General features: G+C 36.8%; 1 protein-coding gene across 2 annotated transcripts in view; it reads left to right on the top strand.

The window, feature by feature from the left end:
- The window catches only part of rasgrf2b (Ras protein-specific guanine nucleotide-releasing factor 2b), a 71,752-nt gene that overhangs the window by 32,019 nt on the left and 25,938 nt on the right, over positions 1-13,795 (top strand). For both annotated transcript variants that reach the window (XM_067407244.1, XM_067407245.1), the window contains exons 5-12: positions 809-1,062; positions 5,529-5,608; positions 5,947-6,140; positions 6,644-6,753; positions 7,690-7,808; positions 11,470-11,630; positions 12,343-12,409; positions 12,861-12,997. In XM_067407244.1, coding sequence (XP_067263345.1) covers positions 809-1,062; positions 5,529-5,608; positions 5,947-6,140; positions 6,644-6,753; positions 7,690-7,808; positions 11,470-11,630; positions 12,343-12,409; positions 12,861-12,997 — 1,122 coding nt within the window. The remainder of the gene's footprint in view (positions 1-808; positions 1,063-5,528; positions 5,609-5,946; positions 6,141-6,643; positions 6,754-7,689; positions 7,809-11,469; positions 11,631-12,342; positions 12,410-12,860; positions 12,998-13,795) is intronic.

Consider the following 13,795-nt stretch of genomic DNA (forward strand, 5'->3'; position numbering starts at 1 on the left):
GCTCTGTTCTTCAGAAAAATCCTCCAGCTCCTGCAGATTCATCAGTTTTCAAGCATTTTTGTATATTTGAACCCTTTCCAGCAGTGGCTGTAGGATTTTGAGATCCGTCTTTTCACACTGAGGACAACTGAGGGACTCAAACACAACTATTAAAAAAGGTTCAAACATTCACTGATGCTCCAGAAAAAACATGATGCATTAATATATGGGGGGTGAAAACATTTGGAATTTGAAGATCAAGGTAAATTGTACTTAATTTGTCTTCCGGGAAACATGCGAGTATCTTCTGTTGCTTCCGAAGGGCAGTACTAAATGAAAAAAACAAAAAAAATTATATATATTCAAAGATATTCAAACGAAATAAGAAAAATTTAGACATCTTCATCCTGTTCAAAAGTTTTCACCCCCCGGCTCTTAATGCATTGTGTTTCCTTCTGGAGCATCAGTGAATGTTTGAACCTTTTTTAATAGTTGAGTTTGAGTCCCTCAATTGTCCTCAGTGTGAAAAGACGGATCTCAAAATCATACAGTCACTGCTGGAAAGGGTTCAAATATGCAAAAGATGCTGGAAAACTGAAGAATTTTTGGGACCTGGAGAATTTTTCTGAAGAACAGAGCTCAGTTTAACTGCTCAGAACAAACAAGACAAGCTATTTTTACATTTAAACAATGCAGATATGGGCTTGTTGAACATTTATAAATTAATGAAATAAGGATGTTGTGCATCTCATCATCATTCCTTCATCAAACAGAGGCCACAAATAATAATCCTAGATACACTAAAACAACTCACACTTTCTCTTTGTAGGTCCAGAGCTTCATGCGAGGGTGGCTGTGTAGAAGGAAGTGGAAGATTATTGTGCAAGACTACATTTGTTCTCCTCATGCTGAGAGCATGAGGAAAAGAAACCAGATCGTCTTCAACATGGTGGAAGCTGAGACAGAGTATGTCCATCAGCTTTCCATCTTGGTCAACTGCTTCCTGAGGCCGCTCAGAATGGCTGCCAGCTCCAAAAAACCACCGATAAGCCATGATGATGTCAGTAGCATCTTCCTTAACAGGTGTGTAATTTGGTTTCAGTGGCTTTGAAAACTCAAAAAAATCAACATAGGCTCATTAGAAAAACATGCCTCTACTTGCATTTTTGTGAAACTCCAAAAAGGTTCAGATAGATGCAATTAACTTCAGTTTCAGCTAAATTAACACTAGTACAGGGCTGTCCAATTCTGCTCACGGAGGGCCAAAAACCTGCAGATTGTGGCTGAATTCGAAAACTGAAAAATGCTGCCTTCTGAGGACCTATTCTAAGGTAGAAAGGCATCAAGGCACGTCCGAATACAAATTTTCGCTTGCTGTCTCATGAGATACCTTCATCTAATCTATTTATTGAAGACAGCATAGAAGTATCCTTCGCTGCCTTTGATATCATACAATCCTGTGCTTTCCATTCTGTGACATTTGAGCTAAAAAATAAATTTGTGATCTGAAAGTTGCGGTTGGTGGTCAGTTTGTGTGTAAATGTATGTTTTTGACCAACGTTTACCATTTTTGATGTCATTTCTAACAAGAAATTACTGTTGTAGTAATTAAATATTCGCTTAGTTATCACCAAAGCTTGCGCTATTTTGTGCTATTTTGCTATGCTGCCTCAGAAGTCTTTCCGAAATCAGTTTCATGAGGTGCCTTCGTGCCCAAATGCTACCAAATTAATTGCCTGATAGTGCAGCGAGGCAACAAGTCAGCTGGAGGACAGTGGCCCTTGGACAACCCTGCACTAGTGGCAATAAAATACCAACAACTTTTATTCCTCTTCACACAAATCATGATTACAGTGACAGATTACACTGGTCTACAGCCAAAATGTTTCTGAAATAAATGTAGTCAAACTTGACTAATTTAGGGTTACTGAGAATGAAAATGATGCTTAAAATTGTTGATTGGCTCTAGTTTTCAAAATATGCTATTGATCAGTATGTAAGACCCTTGACTTGGGAATGGCGGAGGATAAGTGAGAAATAAAGGCAAGGGATGTCAATTTAAACCAGAAATACTAAGATGCATATTTAACTGGATCTATGAATAAATCGATGACTGGGTTTGGATAGTACTTGCTTTTTAGGCAAAATAATATGAATTGCATCATGTTATTCCTAGAAGTCATGGATGATGCAATCTTAATGGAGCTTACATCACAAATTGCCCTATATCATCTCTAGAAATCATACAGCAGGGGTGCAAAACTCTTTCTGGAGGGCGACAGATAAATAGTGATGAAAGCCAAAATGTTAAATGTCACAGATGCATATTTACTGAGTAATCCACTATTTTGAAGAGAGGGGTCAAAATAACAGTTTTCACTGAGATTTGGAGCCAAATTAGAGGGGTGTAAAAATGACTTTAGCAAGATGGCAGTATTATTATTTTATTTTTACACAGAGATTAAACCTTTAAAATGAAGATGCCAAAAGGAAAGTTTAAGAACCAGAATCTAAAAGGATATAAAATATCTTTAATACTTCTTGAGTTGCAGGCATGAACACTTGAGGAAAAAAACACAAGAAGTGCTTTTTGCCATTTTTGAACTGTCACCGCTGGCATATCATGAAACAAAGATAGCCAAAGTCAACAGATTTTACTAATAGATCAACCAATCTCTGTGTAAAATTAAAATAATGATGTTGCGTCTTTGTAAAGTCATTTTTACACTCCTCTAATTTTGCTCGAAATCTAAGGTGAAATTTGTCATTTTGCCCCCTTCTACAAAATGGTGGATTACTCAGTAAATATAAATCTGTGACATTTAATATTTTGGCGTTCATAACTATTTTTGTTTGCCTTTCTACAGAAAAATATTAATAAAATAAAAAAATTTAGTCAGGGACCTCTGGTTGAGTTGACGCGGAATGACCCTGCTGCGTTCACACCATAGACTGTAAAAAAAGATGGACGTAGCATCCGTGACGTCACCCATAGAGTTCTGAACAGCAGTTTTGACGCGTAAATGAGGCCGCGGCCATCTTAGCTGCGCGTTTACCGCACGTCACTTCTGGATAACTGAAAATGGGCAAAGAGGTGGGGAGGTGGTTTGAGCTGATGTGACTGGTTGATGAAACCTCGCCCGCCTAGCTCGACGTGACCATGTTAGCAAGCAAAGGAGCTATCTATCTAGATACTATCTAAATTATTAATGAAGATAAGTTTTATCATCAGAAAATTCTAAAGGTTTACTGTCAATCTACGGTGTTTCTTTAAGATATAGATGCTCAAACACCAGTAGTGTTGGGTGTGCAAATAACAACATGGAAAATCAAATGGGACTTCATACCTTTATAATAGAGATCGCGAGATGAATCCAATCTGTGGCACTTGGGTAAAATATAAATGTCCATTGCAAAACAAAAAAAAAACATTTCACATTTCTTCTGAATGATCTGCTCTCTGTCATCGTTCTTCAAGAAAGGATGCAATCTGAGCAGCGATCGTATCTAACAAACAAATGAGCGTGTGTCCAAAGTATATTTTTTTCAAAATAGTGCACCAGTTTTAGTTATAATATCCAAGCAGTGCTGTCAGAGTTGTATATCCTCCTGGTATTGTCATTGTAGTAAATCTCGCAATCAAAACTTTCAGCCAATGCCACGATCCAACAACGTGTGTTCTGTGTCTCTTCCCCATGCATGCACACAGACACACATCAGTCTCGAATATTATGCAGCAAGCCATATTTTATAATTATATAAAATAATCGAGAAAAAAAAAGCACAAAAACGGCTGAGATGCCAAATTCAGCGGCAGCTGAGGTAACATGACGGCTCACAGACAGCAGCGCACTCTACCTGTCACTCAAGCGACCACGCCCTTAATTATGCAGAACTTTAAGGCTTAATATAATTTAAACGGATAAGTTATACAAAAATTCACCCCCCTCAGAGTTGTCATGAAGGGCAAAAATAGCAGTATAGACCAAAACCACAATTTGAACCAACTTGTAAACATGTTTTTTTCTGCTATAAACTTGGCCAATTTAACATGGGACTCTATGAGATTTTCTTTTGCTCTCTTTTGGAGCCTGTCCCTAGCGGCCAGTCGATGAATCGCAGTTTAAGTTACTTCTGTATTGGCTTCACGAGAGAAAGGGGGAGGTTGCCGCTTGGTTCACACGTCGTAATTACCGTAGTCTTGAGATGACAAAGCGCATATATATATATATATATATATATATATGCCTGTTTCATAATAAATTTGATTAACATAACTCTTTTGCTGCTTTTTAAAGTGTTATTTACATAAACAGAACAAGTTCCATGTACTACACAATATACATAGACATAAAATGTACATCAGCACATCAAAATACACTAAATAGCACATTTTATCTCTGAGGCAGATGAATTCTGAAAAAGTTGTAGACCAGTGTTATTGATTAATAAAGATATATTTTCTTGTGGTTCCTTGCATAATACCATTATGTCCTCAAAACACTTTTACCATAGTGCATGTTTTTTGAAATCAAATACATTATGATGTTTGCATCCCATAACCAGCTCCATATGTATGACTTTTCTGATGTATGCATAACACTTGTGTACGAATCCAGTGAAACTCAAGTCACGATAGAAGAGTTCAAAAACTTGGGGAAGGAAACTAAAATGGTATGGTTTCTTTAGCAAAGAGTGTTTTTATCTCACGTTTGCTTTTGTTAACACTATTAGTTAGGTTTAGGGGAAGGTTTAGTGTAGGTGGTATGTTATTTTTGAACTTAACCACTCACAGGACATTTAATTTCCGAACTGCCATGATATACAACAACCAATGTAATAAAATGTTGCCAGATTCACATTCATCCTGATATGGATAAAACTGAACAAGCTTTTAATGCCACTTACCAGACATTTCACTTTGAAAGCGTATCAAAATTTGCAAGAAGCAATGTAATATCATTTTGCATTATTAACGCCATAGGCACGTTTTCCAATGAGCTTGGGTTCCAAAATATGTATAAAATACAGCCTCAGTGTTGACACATCCTACAAATGTTTTAAAAATGTTGTACTGCAGTTTAACCTAACTGCAACCAAAATACAACTGTGCTTACAGGTGAGAAATGTATTTTTATTTGCCTTTGTGTGGTATTTAAAGGGTTGGTTCACCCAAAAATAAAAAAAAAATGTCATTATTTACACACCCTCATGTTGTTTCAAACCAGTATGAGTTTCTTTCTTCTGTTGAACACAAAAGAATATAGTTTGAAGAATGTTGGTAATCAAACAGTTGATGATGGTAGCCATTGACTTCTATAAAATGCTATAGATGTCAATGGCTACCGTCAACTGTTTGATTACCAACATTCTTTAAAATATATTCTTTTGTGTTCAACAGAAGAAATAAACTCATATAGGTTTGGAACAACTTGAGGGTAAGTGATGACCTTTTTTTTTTTTATATAATTTTTGGTTGAACTATCCCTTTGACTCATCATTATGAATGAGCTGTTGTATTGATATACACTTTTTTTTTTTGTCCTCAGTGAGACAATCATGTTTCTGCATGAAATATTCCATCAAGGACTGAAGGCGAGGATAGCAAACTGGCCTACACTGGTTCTAGGTATGTCATGATGGTTACGTTTTATCTCTCAGAAAGCTAATTACTGCACTCAGAAGCAGCTATTATTCAGAACACCCCACCAACAAAGACAGCACATTGCAGGGTGACACTAACATCAAGGACAAGCCGTTTCCGCTGACGCACAGCATCTCAATCAAACCCGTCAGTGACGCCTGATTTTCTCCTATCTCACCGTATACAGACATGCACACATCTGCAACAATGGTAGCCAGACAAAACCCCCGCCAACATCCTAAACCCCAGATAAGCATTTTCAAGCGCTGCTCTGAATAAAAGAATCCATTTTTAACGACTTTGACTTTATTTTCTCCTTTTAGCGGATCTCTTTGATATCTTGCTGCCAATGCTTAACATCTATCAGGAGTTTGTGAGGAACCACCAGTACAGTCTTCAGGTTCTGGCCAACTGTAAGCAGAACCGGGACTTTGACAAACTCCTGAAGCAGTATGAATCAAACGCTGCGTGTGAGGGGAGGATGCTGGAAACGTTTCTCACATACCCCATGTTTCAGGTGTTGCTCTCGCACTCTCATTAGTGTCTTATTTAATTCTAGCCTGATCACCGAAGAGCTTGATTTGTTCAATTAATTTGAACTGCCACTGGGAATTGCCTGCTTGTGTTTCTTCAAACAAGACATTTGTTTTCCATAAACCATTTGAGCGAACTCTCATTTTGAAAAGAGCCTCATTTATCACTTGTAGAAGCCTGATGTATCTCAATTCCTCAAACATTCGAGGCAATCAGTTTCCTGACAGAATCTGTAGACTTTTTTGAGGTAATTTTGGGGTAAAATCTGTAGAATTAAATGAAAGTACTTGAAATACTAGACTCTTGGATGAAAGCATTATCAAATTAGCCTCAATATGTAAGTAGCGAACATACTGTATATGGAGCGAAGGATGTTTAAAACTTGGTTGACTGATGGAGCGACATTCTGTGGGCGCAAATTCTCTCATTTTCTTTGTACACTTTCAGTCTTTTCAGTGTTTCTCTCTTTATACGATTGATTGACAGATCCCTCGTTATATCATCACTCTTCATGAGCTACTGGCTCATACACCTCATGAGCATGTGGAAAGGAAAAGTCTAGAATTTGCCAAGTCCAAATTGGAGGAACTCTCCAGGTGAGAAATGCACTCTGAGGCGAATTCACTTAAAACATTGCATTTGAGTGCATTTGTCTTTTTCACTAACCACCCACAAACCTGTGTAACCATGCATTTAAATGGACAGTTCACCCAAATATGAAAATTCTGTCATCATTTACTCACCTTAATGTCATTCCAAACCTGGGGTGTGTTTCCCGAATGCATCGTTAGTCAACTATGGTGGTAACTCCCATTGAACTCTATTGCTAACGACAGAACTTGCGACCATAGTTTGCTTTGGGAAACACACCCCTGTATGACATTTTCTGCTGAACACAAATTAAGATATTTTGGATAATGTCATCAACCAAACAATTTTGGTTACCATTGACTTCCATTGTATGGAAAAAAAATCATACAGGTTTGGAACGACATGATGGTTAGTAAATAATGACAGAATCTTTATTTTTGGATGAACTATGTTTAATGCTGCGAATTAGCTTTGCGTCAATAGTATGAAGTAATTTTTCTCAGTACAAACACACCTCTTTCTATGTAAATCTTAAATTTCTTCTTTCACAAAACAGCACAATAACAATAACACTGCGCTTAATCGGCTGTAGAAAAGCATGTGGTAAATGGAAATTAATTGAAAATATAACATAACGATCATGGCAACAGTCGATGATAGATTACATTTGAATTATTTTAGTGAATAATATGTCAAAACGATGCAGACAGTGCTTGCAAGTAACTTTAGCTTAGTGAATTCCCCACTGACATTGTTTTTTTAAAACTTGGCATTTATGTAGTGGTTGTAAATAAGTTACACTAACACTAGTGCTTCTTATATCCTGACATGTTCATTTACAGCTTTGTCAGAGAACGTTTTTATCAAAGTGGCAAAAGGTAATATGGTGAATTTCTCACATTTTCATTTGTGACACAAGTGTCATGTTTGCATTGTTCCAGGGTGATGCACGATGAAGTGAGTGACACAGAAAACATCCGTAAAAACCTGGCTATTGAGCGCATGATCGTGGAGGGCTGTGACATCCTCCTTGACACCAGCCAGACGTTTGTGAGACAAGGTGAGTCGTGTTAACACCTCGAGCTGCCACCTGCCTGACACGCTACTTTAAGCAGAAGCAGCACCTGAGTGACAGCAACAACTTTGTTTTGATCCCCTCGGCCTCTGAATAATTCATGGTTTCAGAATTGGACAGCCTTGTCTCCAGGATTGACAGAGTATTTGATGTGTTTGAGTCAGGTGTTTTATAATGTATTAGAATCCAGTGCTGTAACAGAGAAGAGGAAAACAAGGAATAACGAGTACTTGGAGGGGTCTGCATGGAATGTGTGAAAGAGGAAATGACATCATTACACACAATGATAGTTCATAGTTCATGTTCTTTTGTAGAATGAGTGACAGGGGAAGCAATTTCTGTTGTTGACATTTCATTTGGTTCAGCTCATATTTTTTAAAACCCAAAGCCCCATGAGTCAGTGTGAGAGGATTTATCATTATTATGACTTCAGCTCAAGACAATATGAAATATCGCTCAGAATGCATTTTACTTCCGTATTGCATTCTTTCTGCAGGATCCCCACATTATGAAAGAGTGGCTTAAGTTTATTATTTAAGAAGTATGCTTATTCTTTCTGTCCAGTCTATAGCTCATCAGCTCAAATCATTTGGTATCCTGATTCCTATCAGCAATTTCCGTCTGTAAAACAGGTTACATCGCTTCCAGTTCTGCTCTTTTGTATGTGCTTCTTGAGCTGTTTTTACTCAAAATGCCTTTAAAGGAGCTACCAAAGATGAGCATAACTAATGCCCATTACATATGCAGATTGATATCTTAAAGGTGCCATCGAACATTTTTTTACAAGATGTAATATAAGTCTAAGGCGTTCCCTGAATGTGTCTGTGAAGGTTCAGTTCAAAATACCCCATAGATTTTTTTAAATTAATTTTAACTGCCTATTTTGGGGCATCATTAACTATGCACCGATTCAGGTGCTGCTGGCCCTTTAAATCTCATGCTCCCTGCCCATCGAGCTAGCGACTCTATAATACAGTGCATTTACAAAGTTCCCACAGCTAATAAAACCCTCAAATGGATCTTTACAAGATGTTTGTCATGTATGCTGCATGCATGCTTCGGGTCATGTGAGTATAGTGTTTATTTGGGTGGTTATATTTGATTCTGAATGAGTTTGAGGCTGTGCTCCGTGGCTGAAGCTAACATTACACACTGTTGGAGAGATTTATAAAGAATGAAGTTGTGTTTATGAATTATACAGACTGCAAGTGTTTAAAAATGAAAATAGCGACGGCTCTTGTCTCCGTGAATACAGTAATAAACGATGGTAACTTTAACCAACAGTAACCTATATTAGCAACATGCTAATGAAACATTTAGAAAGACAATTTACAAATATCACTAAAAATATCATGTTATCATGGATCATGTCAGTTATTATTGCTCCATCTGCCATTTTTCGCTATTGTTCTTGCTTGCTTACCTAGTCTGATGATTCAGCTGTGCACAGATCCAGACGTTACTGGCTGCCCTTGTCTAATATCTTTCATAATGTTGGGAACATGGGCTGGCATATGCAAATATTGGGCGTGTACACACCGACTGTTACGTAACAGTCGGTGTTATGTTGTTCTTTGGAGGTCTTTTTAAACAAATGAGATTTATATAAGAAAAGGGAAACAATGGAGTTTGAAACTCACTGTATGTCATTTCAATGTACTGAGCTCTTGTTATTCAACTATGCCAAGGTAAATTCAATTTTTAATTCTAGGGCACCTTTAAAGTTTTTTCCTCACGAACATTCAGATATTAAAATTTGCCAACATTAATATAAATAACTATGTTAGCCGATTACTTTAAAAGTCCATAGATATCATCGTCAGTTCATACAGCTGTTAACACTTTCTACAACAAGCGAATGCAATGAGACCTGTTGTCCTGTTTGTTCATGTGATGTTCGGCATAAAGCTTATACATGATTTGCAAAAAGGCCATTATTGAACGATGGTGGAGTTAAACACTATATTGGGCAGAAAAATTATATCTGGTATGTAATAAGTTTCCCTTTTCACATTCAACAAAGTGTTTCTTAAAGGCACAGCATAAACAATAGACATCTAATTTTAAAAGGTCATTCATACATACATCATTCTGCAGTGACAAAAATAACTGAAGTCAATGTGAGTTGTTGATTTTCCAGCTGACAAGTTGAAATAAGCCAGTGACCATTGATTTGACTGTTTGATTTGTCTCTGCCCACATACAGTGATATAATAAAAAAATCATGCATGCATTGATAGTACAAATGCTTTATCTATCCAGAATGTTCATTTTTAGTAATAATGAAAAACTGATTCCTTTTCAAATTCTTGCTTCTCTGGAAATCTGCAATCTCTCCAGCATTTAAAATGTGGCTACAGCAAAGATGTTTTTGTTCTCTTGAAATGTTAACCTATGCGCTTTCATATAAGCAATAATTAATTAAATAAATAAATAAATAATAAAAATGTATTAGGATATCTTAAAAAAAAAACCTGTTATAAATCCTAGGGTGAAACATTAAAATGGTAATTTTGAACCTGTTTTAATTATAATTAATTTAAATGATATCCTTTCAAGTTCATATAACTAATATGTATTCATTTATTGTTTATTGTTAAAATGATAAATTAGTAAAAAAAAATAATTAAATGTTGTAATGTGTGATTATTATCCATTTAATAAAGTAAATAGATTCAGTTGTGATATTTAATTTAAAATGTTTAAATCAGATTTGATGAGGCAGGTATGACCTTTAATTAATTCATCAAATAAATCAATCAATCAATCGGGGGAAAGCTGGACCGGCAGCAGGACTTGGTAGGACACAACAGGGAGCAGTATGACGATCTGGCACAGCACTAAGCACACAGGGACAATAAATAGGGAAAGAAACCTAGGTGGGGCAATTAAACCAATAATCAGGTAACAAGAAGGACAGAGTTAAGAGAATAGACATCAGAGCACATGGCACATAGAAACAAATAAACAAAGCAAAGCTATGTGCTCACACAAAACATGACAAACATGAAAGCTACACAGAATGGGACAACTTGATAGCATAAATGCCACAAACTACATATAACACAACACAAAAATGCCTGGCCAATGAAAACATAACAGGCACTCTATAAAAACACATGAGACAAGAGCACACAGTAAGTGAATGAACACTCAACCTGTGCGCTCACAACAAGAGACAAAACATGAAGCATAAATATCCGAACCCCGACACCAAACCAATCTAGACAGAAGTGCCAGGATCTGAACACAACGTTCTGAACATACAACACCACACATGGATGGAAGAGTGTACAGCTCGAGCGAACATGAAACTGCACACCCACACAAAGATAAGATGATAGGAGTGTCAGGGCTTTGTCACCAAACTAAGAATAAACCAGACTGAAGTGACAGTATGGATTTCCTGGACTGTGGCTTATGAGATCTGAATCTTTTGATTTTTTTTTTTTTTTTTTCACTCCATGTCCTGATTGAAAATCTGCCACGTTTCCCTTTTCTTCTTGTAGTCTTTTGTTCAGTGGTAAAAGTGTCTTTGATTCATTTATCATTTGTTCTGGTATGCTGCTGTGGCTCTGTTGACTCAACTTGACTTGTCACTCTTTTTCACATTTTTCATTTCTCTTTCTGGCCGTCTTTCTCTCAGGCTCTTTGATCCAGTTGCCTTCAGTGGAGAGAGGGAAGCTCAGTAAGGTGCGACTAGGCTCTCTCTCACTCAAAAAAGAAGGCGAGAGACAGTGCTTCCTCTTTACCAAGCACTTCCTTATCTGCACACGCAGCTCGGGAGGCAAACTTCACCTGCTCAAGGTACGCACATGCACACAGAGTACTGCAACAAATCAACCAAAGAGAAAATGACATTTAATACATACCAGTCACTCCAAAAAAAAAAAAAAAACTAAGAAAACCACAAGATGTCATCCTGTCTATCTTTTATGTATTGATAAGGCAGGTAAGACATAGTGATTAAGAAACTAACCCCTGAAGATCAATAACTTAGAAACCCAGAGGCAAATATTTGATAATGATTTCAAAAGGTTAATCATGTGTGATGAGATTTGAGCTTCCCCTGTTCATTTCATTCAGTCCCTACACCCCATGCGCATATTATTGCATAACTCACAGAATGTGTGAAGTGCATCTGTGCTTTTTTAATTGACTACGTCAATCCTCAGGCACAATTTCTGAAACCGAATTTCCTCATAACATTTTAATATGTGTGTAACTCTTTTAAAACACAAATTACACTCTAGTTGAAAAATGCATCGAACTAATATCAAGTCAATTTCTCATTTTCAAAAATACCTCGTTTTTGTTAGCCAGTTAAATAATTACCAGTTGTCATAATTATTTGGTGATGAGATTTATAAGCAAGCAATACATAGGCTTTTGGAAAACACATTTGGAATGTCTTTGTACATTCAGATCCATTACAAACCCATTATTCTAACAAACCATCACTATCAGAAAACTCTCCCTTTGTGATTAACCTCTCATCCTAATGGTTTGACTCTGGCAGCAAGGTGGTGTGTTGTCCCTGATTGAGTGCACTCTAATCGAAGAGCCTGACGCCAATGATGAGGATGGTGAGACTGTTTCTTTCATGCACAATTTTCAAACACATCAGCACAGATGATTGGAGACATGCATCATTAGCTATATATTAGCCATTATTCATATAGTGCTGGTTAATTAACTGTTATGAACAGGTCAGAAAAGAGTCAAAGCTGCCTGCTGTTTAAATGTCAAATGGGCAGAGATGATAATTGTCATGGATTGATTATCCACTTGAGGGTATAGAAAGAGACCCAAGGGCTAATTCAAAACTGCATCACAATGACCTTCTCTTAATTCCTTTATATTGTTCCTAAGAGCTTATTTAATAAACATCACCATCACTATTATGTTTCTAAGAAGAGATCCCTTCAGTTCAATTAGTTTGTATTGCCATTGTTATTTTGAGTGATCCCACAGGACTGATAATTAGGATTTTGTGCATGATTCGTGTTCATTTGTAACCTTCTGGGTTTTTTTTAGCTAAAAATTCAGGGCAGGTGTTTGGTCACCTGGACTTTAAGATTGTGGTAGAGCCCTCAGATGCTCCTGCCTTTACTGTGGTGCTGCTGGCTCCCTCCCGTCAGGAGAAAGCGGCCTGGACCAGCGACATCAGCCAGGTGAGAGGGAAGCCACTTGTAATCAACAGCTTCTTTTCTGCATTTACAGTGAACTGCTGATGGTTTCTTCAAGGTTACACTACTGTTCAAATGTTTGGGGTTGGTAAGATTTTTTTTAAATGTTTTTGCAAGGAGTCAGTTGTGCTTACAAAGCCTGCATTTATTTGATTAAAACACATTAAAATCAGTTAAATGTTATTACAATTTAAAGTATAACAGTTTTCTATATTTTAAAATGTAATTTATTCCTGAATTTTAAAGAAAATATTACTGATTCCAAACTTTTGAACAGGAGTGTATATATTATCATTATTTTGCATATGCTCACTGATAAACTTGGACAGTGCTGTGGCACGGTTGTTAATTCATGTGTTGTAGATGCGGGTTCAAATCTAGCCTGCTTCATTCCCCATATCCAACTATGATGTTGTCTCTCTCAACTCTGTTGTTGATTAAAGGTATACAAACACTCTAAAAACACTGGGTTAAAAACAACCCAATTTGGGTTGTTTTCAACCCAAGAGCTGGGTAAATATAGGACAGAGCACATGTTGGGTTAATTTTACCCAGCAAATTGGGTTATTTAGCATAACCCAAGCATAATAGGTTGATTTAACCCAGCATAATGGTTTGATTCGTTTTTACTATAATATAGCTTTTTTTTCTTTCTTTTTTTTTAAAGATTAACTTAAAGGGTTAGTTCACCCAAAAATGAAAATTATGTAATTTATTACTTACCCTCATGTCGTTTCACACCCGTAAGACCTTCGTTAATCTTCGAAAAAAAAATTAAGATAT

The sequence above is a fragment of the Chanodichthys erythropterus genome, chromosome 13, assembly GCF_024489055.1.
Source record: "Chanodichthys erythropterus isolate Z2021 chromosome 13, ASM2448905v1, whole genome shotgun sequence".
Lineage (NCBI taxonomy): Eukaryota > Metazoa > Chordata > Actinopteri > Cypriniformes > Xenocyprididae > Chanodichthys > Chanodichthys erythropterus.